Genomic DNA, 15,464 nt, shown 5'->3' with positions numbered 1-15,464 from the left:
TGTGCTTTGTAATTGCAAATTTCCTGGTTTATTTGTAGTTTGAAATCTTCATTTATTACTCTGTTACCCCATTACACACGCCTCCTATTTTCCTTTAATTTCTGCGCCTTAAATCATAATACCTTGTATCATAATGCCTTGTACTTTGGTAGTTGTTTCAGACATTTAGTTCAGAGTTCCTGCCTTTGATAAATATCATTGTATTTTTAGCTCAAACTTTGCTTCCAGAAACAGTGATACAAAGGAAGTCAGAAGCGGCAAAGAACAGCACAGAACTGATTTTCAGGATCTGTCATTTTGAGTAACAGTCATCTAACAGGTCATCAAACTCCATGTTACTCTTAACTTTGCAAATGCTACAAGTAAAATGTGCTAAAACAAGCAACCCTAGGGCATTAACAATAACAATAATAATAATGCTTTTTACAATAAAACATCTGGTTATGTTGTATGATATATTTACAAGGCTATGCAGAGCACGGAAGCGTGTGCAGTTTAAACCTTTCTGCTAACACGGCATGATACGTTGTGCAACCATAACAGGAAGATAGAGATAGGGTGCTTCACCCAATAAGGAAATGTTTTATGACTCAGAGAATTTTAGCAATGATATTTGCTAAGATTTATTCTGCTTTAGTCTATGGACATCATCTCTTCTATTTGCCTTTTGTCTGGATCTGTGCTGGTGCTGCTGAACAACATCTGGCTGCTCCATCAGAATATCCCCAAGAAGGCTAAAAGACCAAAAGCACCATTTAGGATAGACAAAGGATAGATCGTTTTTTCCCCATTACTTCTGTTTCATGAATGTATTTAATTGATTTTAATTTTTAAGTGTTTTTATTTTTAAATATTTTTACTGATTTAATTAATTTTTAAGGTTGGATTACAGGGCTACGGTAGGAAACTTTGTCACATGGTGTGAGCAGAATTATCTGCAGCTTAATGTGAAAAAGACTAAGGAGCTGGTGGTAGACCTGAGGAGACCAAAGGTACCGGTGACCCCTGTTTCCATTCAGGGGGTCAGTGTGGACATGGTGGAGGATGACAAGTACCTGGGGATATGAATTGACAATAAAAAAAGGATGACAGGAGTGAAGGTAGGACCGATTAGAGGTAAAGGTGGGAAGATGTGCCTGGAGGCTGTGGAAGTGAGCGAGGTCCTCAATGAATACTTCTCTTCGGTATTCACCAATGAGGGGGAACTTGATGATGGTGAGGACAATATGAGTGAGGTTGATGTTCTGGAGCATGTTGATATTAAGGGAGAGGAGGTGTTGGAGTTGTTAAAATACATTAGGACAGATAAGTCCCCGGGGCCTGACGGAATATTCCCCAGGCTGCTCCACGAGGCGAGGGAAGAGATTGCTGAGCCTCTGGCTAGGATCTTTATGTCCTCGTTGTCCACGGGAATGGTACCGGAGGATTGGAGGGAGGCGAATGTTGTCCCCTTGTTCAAAAAAGGTAGTAGGGATAGTCCGGGTAATTACAGACCAGTGAGTCTTATGTCTGTGGCGGGAAAGCTGTTGGAAAAGATTTTTAGAGATAGGATCTACGGACATTTAGAGAATCATGTTCTGATCAGGGACAGTCAGCATGGCTTTGTGAAGGGCAGATCGTGTCTAACAAGCCTGATAGAGTTCTTTGAGGAGGTGACCAGGCATATAGATGAGGGTAATGCAGTGGATATGATCTATATGGATTTTAGTAAGGTATTTGACAAGGTTCCACACGGTAGGCTTATTCAGAAAGTTAGAAGGCATGGGATCCAGGGAAGTTTGGCCAGGTGGATTCAGAATTGGCTTGCCTGCAGAAGGCAGAGGATGGTGGTGGAGGGAGTACATTCAGATTGGAGGATTGTGACTAGTGGTGTCCCACAAGGATCTGCTCTGGGACCTCTACTTTTCGTGATTTTTATTAATGACCTGGATGTGGGGGTAGAAGGGTGGGTTGGCAAGTTTGCAGACGACACAAAGGTTGGTGGTGTTGTAGATAGTGTAGAGGATTGTCAAAGATTGCAGAGAGACATTGATAGGATGCAGAAGTGGGCTGAGAAGTGGCAGATGGAGTTCAACCCAGAGAAGTGTGAGGTGGTACACTTTGGAAGGACAAACTCCAAGGCAGAGTACAAAGTAAATGGCAGGATACTTGGTAGTGTGGAGGAGCAGAGGGATCTCGGGGTACATGTCCACAGATCCCTGAAAGTTGTCTCACAGTTGGATAGGGTAGTTAAGAAAGCTTATGGGGTGTTAGCTTTCATAAGTCGAGGGATAGAGTTTAAGAGTCGCGATGTAATGATGCAGCTCTATAAAACTCTGGTTAGGCCACACTTGGAGTACTGTGTCCAGTTCTGGTCACCTCACTATAGGAAGGATGTGGAAGCATTGGAAAGGGTACAGAAGAGATTTACCAGGATGCTGCCTGGTTTAGAGAGTGTGCATTATGATCAGAGATTAAGGGAGCGAGGGCTTTACTCTTTGGAGAGAAGGAGGATGAGAGGAGACATGATAGAGGTGTACAAGATAATAAGAAGAATAGATAGAGTGGATAGCCGGCGCCTCTTCCCTGGGGCACCACTGCTCAATACAAGAGGACATGGCTTTAAGGTAAGGGGTGGGAAGTTCAAGGGGGATATTAGAGGAAGGTTTTTTACTCAGAGAGTGGTTGGTGCGTGGAATGCACTGCCTGAGTCAGTGGTGGAGGCAGATACACTAGTGAAGTTTAAGAGACTACTAGACAGATATATGGAGGAATTTAAGGTGGGGGCTTATATGGGAGGCAGGGTTTGAGGGTCGGCACAACATTGTGGGCCGAAGGGCCTGTACTGTGCTGAACTATTCTATGTTCTGTGTTAAACTGGACTGGTCAAAGAACACTGAGGCTGTCTACAAGACGGGCCAGAGCCGTCTCTATTTCCTGAGGAGACTGAGATCCTTTAACATCTACCGGACAATGTTGAGGATGTTCTACGAGTCTGTGGTGGCCAGTGCTATCATGTTTGCTATTGTGTGCTGGGGCAGCAGGCTGAGGGTAGCAGACATCAACAGAATCAACAAACTCATGGGTAAGGCCAGAGATGTTGTGGGGATAGAACTGGACTCTCTCACGGTGGTACCTGAAAAGAGGATGCTGTCTAAGTTGCATGCCATCTTGGTCAATGTCTCCCATCCACTAAATAATGTACTGGGTGGGCACAGGAGTACATTCAGCCAGAGACTCATTCCACCGAGATGCAGCACAGAGCGTCACAGGAAGTCATTCCTGTCTGTGGCCATCAAACTTTACAACTCCTCCCTTGGAGGGTCAGCCACCCTGAGCCAATAGGATGGTCCTGGACCTATTTCATAATTTACTGGCATAATTTACATACTACTATTTAACTATTTATGGTTCTATTACTATTCATTATTTATGGTGCAACTGTAACGAAAACCAATTTCCCCCGGGATCAATAAAGTATGACTATGACTATGACTATGACTATGACTAAACTTTCAAACCCTGACAACTTTGACAGCTAACGCATAAAAGCCTGAGAGCACATACCACCAGAGTCAAGGATAACTTCCATCCCCCTGTTATCAGACCCTTGAATTGACTTTTCATATGTTGCCAATGAATTCTTGATCTCGATGAAGTGTTTTTGCTATTATTTTGCACTATTTATTTAACTTACGTCCAATATATATTGTGAGGCCTCAGTTGGTCAGGGTTGACCATGGATGTTGTGTTCTAGCTGTCTAGATACACAAGCCTGGGCAGTGCGATATGGAGAGCAAACTGCTGCCCTTGTGGCCAGCTTCCCGTCTCCGCGCATCTGATGAACTCAAAGGAACAGCAGAGACTGATACAGTTTGGCACCAGCAGCATCAGAGTAGTTCCCAGTCAGCATTGAACTCAAGGTAGGACTGCCTTAGGGACTTCAGTTCCAGATTCTTCCCTCTAAGTTTACTGTACTCCCAAAGCCTTCCCTATGAGTGGATATAGCCACAAGGCAGCAGAGGTTTGAGATCAGAGTTACTTCTTGTAAATGAGCAGCCAACCACAGGTGATGAGCCCCATCTGCCTGCAGTGATTGCTTTTAAGGCACCAGTAACCCACCTTTGCCCTTCTCCTGTCAGTAGAAATAGCTCTGCCTGGCTTAGTAAGGACTGGAGCTGGACAACTGTCAGAGGTTATTTGAGGTGTATGCCATAGGGAGCATTTAATTGGTAGTGGGAGCTTGTCCCCATTACCAACCCTGTCTATAAAAATCTTAAGAAACCACAATACATATATATCTCTGTACTGGCAAAACCATATTTCACACGATACTCCTGGCCTGCATTCTCATGGCTCAGCAGAGAGGCAGCTGAAAATCCAAGGAAACCAGTGAAAGGAGAAAGTTTGATCCAGGAGTGGAAATGATTTTCATTCATCCAACTAGTCAAGACAACGTGACTCCCTAATAAAGCAGGAAAATGCAAACCGTCATTACCTTCAGGTGGCCTTTCATCTGACTGTTGGACGGCACCTAGGGAAGAAAGGCATTGCTGAAATCTATTTCTCAATCTCAGTTCTCCTCTATCAAGTGCATGGAAATTTTAGTAATGTACTCACCAAACTAAACTTCAGCCTGACGTTTGACAGGTGGAGTTTAAGAAATTATTATGATTGTATTTGATACGTAGGAATGCCTTAAAGAATCTCATGCACCAGATACTCTTCACCCATCCTGAACACGAGATCCCCTTTGCCCATTTCAGATAACCTGTCTGTTGATTAGATGCTCATTGATTCCTGTCTCAAACATATGGTTGGGAGCAAGGAAAATGTGTTGGACCAAAATGTGTTCATTTTGATGCAAGAGGCTTGGTAGGTAAGGTAGATTAACTTAAGATGTAGGTACCATTGTGGAAATGTGGCTAAGGGAGGAACAGGACTGGCAGCTTAGTTTTGAAGTTTACTGGTGCTTTAGGCCGTATAAAGGCAGAGGAAAAAGAGGAGGGTAAGGTGTGTTTCTGATTAAGGACAATATCACAGTAGCCGTCAGAGATGAAATTACTGATAGGTCATCCAATGAGGCTTTATAGGTGGAGCTCAGAATTAAAATAAAGATGAACATGTTGTTCATGAGGTCCCCAAGCAGTCAAAAAAGTTTAAATAAGAAATATGCAAGGAGATTGAGCAGAGCTGCAAGAATAATAGGGTTCTGACAGTATGGGATTTTAACTTTCCTAACAGAGGCTGGGACTATTGTACTGTTAAGAGCTTAGATTTGGTCAAATTTGTTAACTGTGTTCAGGAAACTTTCCTTGGGCAATATAAAAAAGTGCCCTGCAAAGGACAGGGCAAAGATCGAGCCACATTGGTGTAATAGGGCAGGGCAAGTGACTGAGGTGACAGTAGGGCAACACTTTGAGAGTAATTACCATAGTTCTATTAGTTTTAAAACAGATAAGTAATGGGACAGTCTGGTCCAAATTCTAAATAGGAATAAGGAGAACTTTGACAGTGTGTGACAGGTGCTTGCAAAAGTTGATTGGAGCAGAAATAAAAGATTTTCACTGTATGTGTTTTGATACCTGTGGCAATAATAAATTGATTACCGATATTCGGGATTCTTGGCATTGTGGTTCTCTAGCCTTTGCTCATCCTTGTCAGCTATGAAGCAACAAATCTTCCTCACTGTAGTTTTGGACAGGTGATGACAGAGGACTCTCACCCATCACAGTTGGGAAAACAGCAAGAACATCTGTCAACCAGCAGGCAGTTCTGGCCTTTGATGTCCTGTGCCCAGATCAGTGCCAGCCACTCTGTGGAGTGCTTCCAACCTCTCTCTAAACAACAGGGTTCATAATTGCAGCACCAGCACCTTGGCAGTGCCCCCACCTCCAGGCCAGACTGCTGCACACGGTGGGATGTGGTGGTGGTGGTGGTGGGGGGAAGCAGAGAAGCAGCCCCTTGGTCCAGAATTAAAAGCTCCTCCCATCCTCCACTGCAGGAGAGAAACTTGGGGACACAATACAGAAGCACTTGGTAGAAGATGCAAGGTAGGGAGGAATGCTGGGAAGGCAAGATTTCACATGTTTAAATGAGCATGTTTTCATTTCCTGCACAAAGATCTTGATTGAAGTTCAAGTTCCATCCCTGCTCTCCTGGCTGGTGCTACAGAGTCAAAAGAAGGGGGCTATCAACTCGGGGATCTGGAGGAACTACATGGGTCTTCATTCATTGACACTGGCCGTCACTGACTTCCCATGAGTTTGAAAAGGGGCTTCCATCCACACCTACTGAAGTGTGTGGACTTCATCTACCTGCACCTTGTACCATACAGACACTGAGGTAACAATGAAAGGAAGGTACAGTTTCTAGTGAACAAGCTGCATGATTTGGAGTGTATGTTAGCAAATAGTGAACCCTGTTAGGGTGACAATGTTTGAGGAAATGTAATGGGAAATATGGCTCCCCGGTGTAACAGTGCAGAAGTCAAAACACCAATGGGGTAAATGCCAATCCAAACTATCCTTGGACGCCTACTCACACTTAACAGAACAGGCAATGATTCGTGGCATTTTGGCAGAACTCAAAGGGCAAGTACATGCAGGGTTCCCTCTGGTCCAGGGATGATTGAGGGGCAAGTATAGAACTTTCAGCTGCCCTGGGCTTCATACAGTCATCAGTTAAATCCCAGACATTAGCCTCAATTACAGGAGAGGGGAATAACAACATTTATATGGCTGCAGCAATTCTACTCAGAGAACCCCTGGCCACAACCACAAGATCAGCAAGTCATAGTTATCCCTTTTCTGTAATTGATCTATGGTCACTATTTCCTAAAGATTTCCCTGCTTAACCTCATTCCCAATAAGTGATCTCTTAATGACACTCTGCTCCTTGGACTGGGAAGATAATAATGCAGTAATTTCTCCTGAGCACACTTCAGTAATTCTCACTCCTCTTGCCCTACTGTTGTCCAAATCAATATTCAGGCAGTGACATCCCTCATTTCTTGTTACTCATTGTTCTTAAATATCTTTGTAAATTTCTGTACACATTTTCTATTTCTTTCCGCTTGTTGGCCAATAGAATACACTCAAAAATGTAACAGGACTTGTTTAACTCTAGTTATTCGAATTGTGTCTTTACCCCTCAAGACTGCCCTCTCTTTTCTGTACCCCAATATCTGCTTAAATAATTTTTCCAGTCTCTCCTATTCCTTATCTGTCTTTCCCAAACACTGAGAGTAAGTCTAGCCTTTAATCTTGTTCTGAGTCAGATCCCTGTGTCACAGTATCACAACTCCAGCTGATTATTTATGCCTGCAGTCCACCAACTTAATGACTTTGACTACACAGATTAGATGAAAACTGGACTCCTGCCCTATCTGCTTACTGTGTCCATGGTCAACTACTCCCTCTGCCTGAAAGCAGACATGAGTTAGTGAAAGAGGCAAAGCAAGACAAAGCTTGGTGACAAAGGTAGCATTTCCAAGAGCTCGACCAGGTTTCTGAAACATAATCAGACTCACTCTGGTGCCTGGGAAGAAGAAACCATTCTGCATCTAAATCCTAGAAAAGCCAACTTTAAATAGCAGAGTCGAAAACATGTTACCACAGCTGTGTCAGTGAGTGACTCATGCAGCTGTTTTGTTGCTAAGCTATGAGCGAGAACTTCAGCAAACAAGGAGAAGTTCTTTTCTTACATTTTACATTTAAGTTCTGTCTTAGTTTCAGAGAGCACTTACCAGATCTTATGTGGTCTTAGTTTCAGAGAACACTTACCAGATGTATTGTCCGCCATAATCGCCTCTTTAAGGGCTCACTGCCAGTTAAACTGTCAGCCAGATCTAGCTGCTGTGGTCTCACTGAGCAAGTCCAACACTGAGCAGGGCCAGCTTTGCTGTGAATGAGAAAAGCCCTTGAAATGAGACAGTGTGAAGGAGAAGAGAGTGACCATATAAAGATACTCAGCCACTATTCAATCTGCTTCACTATATTCAGAAAGAGATGAAGTTAATCTTCTTCCAACAGTTTTAATGGAATCTGCATCTACCTTAGATTTTTCAGCAAGTCAATTTAAAAGGCTGAGTTAAAGGTCTACTGCACGCATCATCAGAAGAACTCTTCCTGGCAGTGTATTCCTACCTGTTTACCTATTTAAAAGCTTTCACTTTCCAAAATTTTTAGTTTCATTTTCTATTGAGTTCTCCACCCAAGCCAAGGAATTGAGAAACCATAACAAATTGTCTGAAGAGATACAGCAATCAAAACATATTTTAAGAACAATAACTATAATGTTTTTATGGCATGGTTATATATTACTTTAGATGTGCTAAATGACGTTCTACCTTAAGCTGGTCTGTGGAGACAACAGGCTGTTGCGTTGTTGAGCTAATGTGCAGCAGGCAAACTCTCAAAAGGAAATGAGGCTGCAGAAAGTGGAAGGGACATCTGAATTTAAAAACGCAAACACAAGGAAATCTGCAGATGCTGGAAATTCAAGCAACACACATCAAAGTTTCTGGTGAACGCAGCAGGCCAGGCAGCATCTCTAGGAAGAGGTACAGTCGATGTTTCGGGCCAAGACCCTTCGTCAGGGCTAACTGAAAGAAGAGCTAGTAAGAGATTTGAGAGTGGGAGGGGGAGGGGAGATCCAAAATGATAGGAGAAGACAGGAGGGGGAGGGATGGAGCCAAGAGCTGGACAGTTGATTGGCAAAAGGGATATGAAAGGATCATGGGACAGGAGGCCCAGGGAGAAAGAAAAGGGGGAGGGGGGGAAAAACCCAGAGGATGGGCAAGGGGTATAGTGAGAGGGACAGAGGGAGAAAAAGGAGAGAGAGAAAAAGAATGTGTGTATATAAATTGTTACATGCCTCAAGGAGATCTGTGTTTTTTTTTGTGTGAGAATGATGTAATGGTCTTTTGGAGGTCATCTGATGTAATTTTCCCGCTGATGTGAAGTCATGTGATGACATGTGCACCATGGGTATATAAGGGTAGACCTCAGATGACGCAGTTAGTTTTTTAGTTTGTAGATTTCCAGGTAGAACGTGCTGTGTCTCCATTTCTGTTGCATATTTGTTTTAATGACGTAGTTTCATTTTTAAAACGGTTGTACGTTCTGTTGCAAGATAATATTATTGGACTGGGGTGTATGGGGTGTCAGGGAGGGGTAGCACCTCTGGTGGGGGAACATGTCGCGTCCTTTTCAGGGTGGTTAGTCCACCTTTGGTCCCCACCTGGCACTCAGCTCTCACCTGTGGCTCCCCGTAGCTGTTTGCACGCGACAGCGGCCACACCCCAGGCAACGGCTTCGACAAGCCGGCTAAACCAGGTGAGGGTAGCCGACAGGCCTCAAACCCTCGGTGAGATAGGGAGTTGTCTATCCCAGCATGTGAAGATAGACTCTGGCGGATTGAGCGGACGAGACCAGTGGAAGGTCCAACGGTCAAGAAGGCAGTCTCTGCAAGCGTCGTGGAACATGTAGAGCAGGACAAGACACAGAAGACATCCTGGTCATCCACTGCGCCTAGTCCCATCTCCAGCCATCTAGACTCTGTTTTGCCACTGGATCCAGATGGGAATTGGGAAGAGAGAGTGAGGCTGACGCTGTGCAACTCTCCCTCACTTAAATCCAAATCACAGCGCTAGTCTCGACACCATCATAATGGTGTTGAGGTCCTCATCGACGTCAATGATGGATGAACAACAATTATTGGACTGGAAATTTTTGGTGAGATGTGCTGATTTACCCTATTCCAGCAGCAGAAGGGAGAGTGAAGATTTTATCGAAGTACAGGACCGAAGGACCGAGAGGAGTTGGCATCGTTCGGCAGTTTAACAAAGGATCGACCTTATTGAGTCTTCATTGAAGGAGTATCTGCATCGAGATAACTCTTGCCAAAAGAGCAAAGAGTCCATGCAAAGGTTTGCTCTCTAGAAACCAAGGTCAGTTGTTTTAAACTGTTTTATTTACTGCATCGTGAATCCTTCGGACAGAACCAGCAAGAAAGTTGCGTCTATGAAGAAATCCTTCTCCAGAGAAGTCTCTCCCAATTGAACGTATAAATCTGTTGGACTTTCGAATTTACCATTTTAAGAACTATATCTGACTTTATCGCTTTAAGAACTGTTTTTGCATTTAACGCTTTAAGAACCAGTGCCGAGTGACGATTTGTTGAACGGCTGCATAATGGTTAACTTCCGGTTAAAGTTTTTGTTTGTTTTTTTCCTTATCGTTTATCCGTGTTTAATAAATGTTTGGTTGTTTTTATATAACCTGTCTTGATTGATATTCATTGTTGCCAGTTACGTAACATAATCTGTGGGGGCTCGTCTGGGATGTGTTCCGATTTTGAGTTTAAGTGCTGGTAATTGCCATTTTGATTTGGAAAAGGGAAATATCCAATTTTTTTTTGGTTTGATTGGTGTGAGTAGTATTCGGCAACAATGGATATTGATGGGTTTTTGGACACGCCTAACTTGGGGTCTTTAGAGAATGCGAGAAAAACTGTATTGAAGATTGCTAGGAAGTTGGATATTAAAGGAATTACGAAAAATTCCACCAAGGTTTTTATACAATGCAAAATCACTGAGTATTATATTAATTTGAAATGATTTGATGAGGAGGTGTTAGATAAGTTTCCAATCAGCAATCTGGAAATGCAGTTACATCCTGAACAGTTAAAGTTTGAAAGATTTAAAGCGGAAATGGAAGAAAGCGAGGCTAATAAAATAAGGGAATTTAAAGAAAGAGAAGCTGAAAACAAGAGGAAATTTGAGCTAGAGATGCGGAAATTAAAGTCCGGGAACCATTCTTCTGGTTCTATGAAACAGTTTATTGCTAGTCGTGAGGTTATTTTGGCTCCTCCATTTAATGAAGCTGAAGTAGACAAATACTTCCAGCATTTTGAAACTGTTGCTCTGAGTTTAAAGTGGCCAAAAGACCAATGGCCAGTGATGTTACAAAGTGTAATTAAAGGCAAGGCACAACAAGTTTATACAGCTTTAAATGCTGATCAGGCACTGAATTATGATATTGTTAAGCAGCATATATTATGCATTATGATATTGTTAAGCAGTACGTTCTGTTGGAAGATAATATTATTGGACTGGAAATTTTTGGTGAGATGTGCTGATTTACCCTATTCCAGCAGTAGAAGGGAGAGTGAAGACTTTATCGAAGTACAGGACCGAAGGATCAAGAGGAGTCAGCATCATTCGGCAGTTTAACAAAGGATTGACCTTATTGAGTCTTCGTTGAAGGAGTAGTGACCTGCATCGAGATAACTCTTGCCAAAAGAGAAAAGAGTTCATGCAAAGGTTTGCTCTCTAGAAACCAAGGTCAGTTGTTTTAAACCGTTTTATTTACTGCATTGTGAATACTTCGGACAGAACCAGTAGGAAAGTCGCGTCTATGAAGAAATCCTTCTCCAGAGAAGTCTCTCCCATTTGAACGTATAAATCTGTTGGACTTTCGAATTTACCATTTTAAGAACTATATCTGATTTTATCGCTTTAAGAACTGTTTTCACATTTAACACTTTAAGAACCAGTGCCGAGTGACGATTTGTTGAACGGCTGCATAACGGTTAACTTCTGGTTAAAGTTTTCGTTTGTTTTTTCCTTATCCGTGTTTAATAAATGTTTGGTTGTTTTTATATAACCTGTCTCGATTGATATTAATTGTTGCCGGTTACGTAACAAAATAAATAACAGATGGGGTATGAGGGGGAGGTGGGGCATTAGCGGAAGTTTGAGAAGTCAATGTTCATGCCATCAGGTTGGAGGCTACCCAGATGGAATATAAGGTGTTGTTCCTCCAACCTGAGTGTGGCTTCATCTGAAAGTTTTTGTTGTACTGTGTCTCTCTAGGTAACACTGCATTTCTTATGACCTCAGTGCCCATTCTAACCTTTAATGTTTGTGCTATTCCTTGTCCTGGGTATCAGGATGTTGAAGACCTTCCAACATATACAAAATGAGCTGCCAGCAGAAATGATTGGGCCAGGTACAATAACAACATTCGAAAGGCACTTGGACAGGTATGTGGATAGGAAAGGTTGAGAGCAAAATGGACCAAATGCAGGTAAATGGGACTACCATCGATGAGTTGGGCTGAAGGATCTGTTTTTGTGCTGTGTTACGCTATGACTCTAAAACTCCTAGCAAGACAAGTAAGCAATTATCACCATAAGACCCCAGGTTAGCAGATCAAACAGCAGGCTTCACCCATTACAAAGCCACTGACATTAAGCAGGAATGTAGAGAAAGAGTCAGAGTACGTGTTTTGTCTAACATTTGGAAAGCCATGTTACCTGGTCTTGATCAACAGACTGATATGGGAAAGAGTTTGGAAGGTAGCTACCTGGTCAAGAAGGGAATTGTGAGTGCACAGGGATCTCACCGAGGTAGACTGGGGATGCCAGCAATGGAAACAAGAGCTAGAATGCCAATTGTAAAACAAGGAATGGGTGCTCCACAGCTGGGTAGGGGAATGGTAGGTCTGCAACAGGACAGGGAGGTAGGTTGCCATTCTTTGGGCAAGCAGTATATATACCACCTTCGGAACAGAAATTGGGGATTCTAGCGGTGGTTTGGGGTGCCTTTTGAAATCTCATCCTTGTAAACAGTTTGGAATCTTCAAGCATGATGGGCAAATCCTGGTAGACGGCATGGCAGCACTGGAGCTGCGTATGGACTCACTTTGGAGCATCTGAGATGCTGAGAATGTTGTGGATAGCACATTTAGTGAGTTGGTCACACCTCAGTTTAAGGATCTAAGGAAAGATAGGGAATGGGTGACCAACAGGAAGAGTAGTAGCAAGAAGATAGTACAGGAGTCTCCTGTGGTCATATAGATATACTACTCTGGAGTCTGTTGGGGGAGATGGCTCAAAAGGTGAAGGCAGCAGTAGCCAGGATCATGGCACCGTGGGTGGCTCTGCTGCGCATGAGGGCAAGAAAAAGAGTGGCAGAGCTGTTGTGGTAGGGAATTCCATGGTAAGTGGAATAGAGGGGAGCCTCTGTGGCCGCAAACAGGACTCCCGTATGGTATGTTGCCTCCCGGGTGCAAGGGTCAGGGATGTCTCGGAGAGGCTGCAGGGCATTCTGAAAGGGGAGGGTGAGCAGCCAGCTGTTGTCATGCATGTAGTTACTAACGATATAGGAAGAAAGCAGGATGAGGTCCTACAAGCCGAATTTAGGGAGCTAGGAGGTAAATTAAAGAGTAGGACCTCAAAGGTAATAATCTCAGGATTATTACCGGTGCCATGTCCTAGCCAGAGTTGGAATGGCAGGATAGCTAGAATGAATATGTGGCTTGAGTGGTGGTGCAAGAGGGAAGGTTTCAGATTCTTGGGGCATTGGCACTGCTTCTGGGGGAGGTGGGACAAGTACCGTCCGGACGGTCTACATCTGGGCAGGGTCGGTCCTAGGGAGATTGTTTGCTAGTGCTGTTGGGGAGGTTTTAAACTAATATGGTAGGGGGATGGGAACCCACACAGAAAAGAAGAGGGAAGTGATACAGAGACCAAAGCTACCTTCACCTGATGAGCCATCTGCCCCAACAAACTCCAGAGTAGTATATCTATATGACCACAGGAGACTCCTGTACTATCTTCCTGCTACTACCCTAGATTCTAAAAGGACAATGAGTATAAGGGCACTTTATCTAAATGCCCGTAGTATTAGAAACAAGGTTAGTGAACTTGTGGCACAGATCAGTACTAAGGCATATGGTTTAGTGGCTATTACAGAAACCTGGTTGCAAGGTGGAGATGACTGGGAATTAAATATTCAAGGGTATCAGGTAATACGGAAAGATAGGCCGGAAGGCAAAGGAGGTGGGGTGGCGCTCCTAATTAAGGATGAGGTCAGGGCGATTGTGAGAGACGATATAGGATCTACGGAGCAGAATGTTGAGTCCATCTGGGTAGAGATTAAGAATAGTAAAGGGAAAAAAATTACTGGTGGGAGTTATCTATAGACCACCTAATAAAAATATTGCAGTGGCAGAGGTGATTAACCAAGAAACAACTGAGGCTTGTAAGAATGGAACGACAGTTGTCATGGGGGATTTTAACTTCCACATAGATTGGGTGAATCAGATTGGTCAAGGAAGTCTTGAGGAGGACTTCATAGAATGCATCCGTGATGGCTTTCTTGAGCAGCATGTTCCCTACAAGGGAAAATGCTATTTTAGGTCTAGTCCTGTGCAATGAGACAGGTAAGATTAACAATCTTGTCATCAGAGATCTTCTTGGAAAGAGTGATCATAGTATGATTGAATTTTGCATACAGATGGAGGATGAAATAGGTAGATCTAAAACTAATGTATTATGCTTGAACAAGGGAGACTACAACGGGATGAGGGAGGAGTTGGCTAATGTGGATTGGGAGCACAGGCTATTTGGTCGGACAGTTGAGGAATAGTGGAATATTTTCAAAGAGATTTTTCACAGTGCTCAAAAGTATATTCTAGTCAAAAGTAAGGACAATAAGTGTGGGGAGAGCCAGCCTTGGATAACTAAGGAAATAAAAGATAGTATCAAATTAAAAGCTCATTTGTACAAAGTTGCAAAGAGTAGTGGGAAACTGGAGGATTGGGAAAACTTTAAAAAACAACAAAGAACAACTAAACAAGAAATAAGGAAAGGGAGGATAGAGTATGAAAGTAAATTAGCACAATACATAAAATCAGATAGCAAAAGTTTTTATAAATATAAAAAGCGGAAGAGTGTGGCTAAAGTCAATGTAGGTCCCTTGTAAGATGAGAAGGGGAAATTGATATTGGGTGATAAGGAAATAGTTGAGGCATTGAACAACTATTTGTGTCGATCTTTACGTCTAATATGCCAAAGAATGATGTTATGGACGAAATGGGAGGTGAGGACCGAGATAAAATCACTGTCACTAAAGCGATAGTAATGAGCAAACTAGAGGACCTGAAGGTATTTAAGTCCCCTGGTCCTGATGGGATGCATCCCAGGGTGCTGAGGGAATTGTTGGAGGTTATAGTAGACGCATTGGTAATCGTTTACCAAAACTCTCTAGACTCTGGGCAGGTCCTGGCGGATTGGAAGACAACAAATGTCATGCCATTTTTTAAAAAAAGGATGAGGGCAAAAGACGGGCAACTATAGGCCAGTTAGCTTAACATCTGTAGTCGGAAAGATGCTTGAAGCTGTCATTAAGGAAGAAACAGCGAAACATTTAGAAAGGAGGGGTTCCATTAGACAGACACAGCATGGATTCAGAAAGGGCAGGTCCTGTTTGACAAACTTAATGGAGTTCTTTGAGGACATAATGAGAGCAGTGGATAGAGGGGAACAGGTGGATGTCGTATACTTGAATTTCCAGAAGGCGTTCGATAAGGTGCCGCACAAGAGACTTATAAATAAGATATGGATGCATGGAGTTGGAGGAAGTGTATTGGCATGGATAGTGGATTGGTTAACCAACAGAAGGTAGAGAGTTGGTA

General features: G+C 43.1%; 1 protein-coding gene across 3 annotated transcripts in view; it reads right to left on the bottom strand.

The window, feature by feature from the left end:
* Window positions 1-8,654, bottom strand: part of LOC140202765 (uncharacterized) — a 126,920-nt gene extending 118,266 nt beyond the window's left edge. For 2 of the 3 annotated variants that reach the window (XM_072268074.1, XM_072268075.1), the window contains exons 1-3: window positions 8,330-8,654; window positions 7,764-7,881; window positions 4,478-4,513 (exon numbers count right to left, since the gene is read on the bottom strand). In XM_072268074.1, the coding sequence (XP_072124175.1) occupies window positions 4,478-4,513; window positions 7,764-7,782 (55 nt within the window). In that variant the 5' untranslated portion in view covers window positions 7,783-7,881; window positions 8,330-8,654. The remainder of the gene's footprint in view (window positions 1-4,477; window positions 4,514-7,763; window positions 7,882-8,329) is intronic. The other variant, XM_072268076.1, reaches the window with a different exon arrangement.
* Between the last annotated feature and the right edge of the window lie 6,810 nt (window positions 8,655-15,464).

This window comes from Mobula birostris, chromosome 9 (genome assembly GCF_030028105.1).
Source record: "Mobula birostris isolate sMobBir1 chromosome 9, sMobBir1.hap1, whole genome shotgun sequence".
NCBI lineage: Eukaryota > Metazoa > Chordata > Chondrichthyes > Myliobatiformes > Myliobatidae > Mobula > Mobula birostris.
This window is presented reverse-complemented; position numbering and strand designations above follow the sequence as displayed.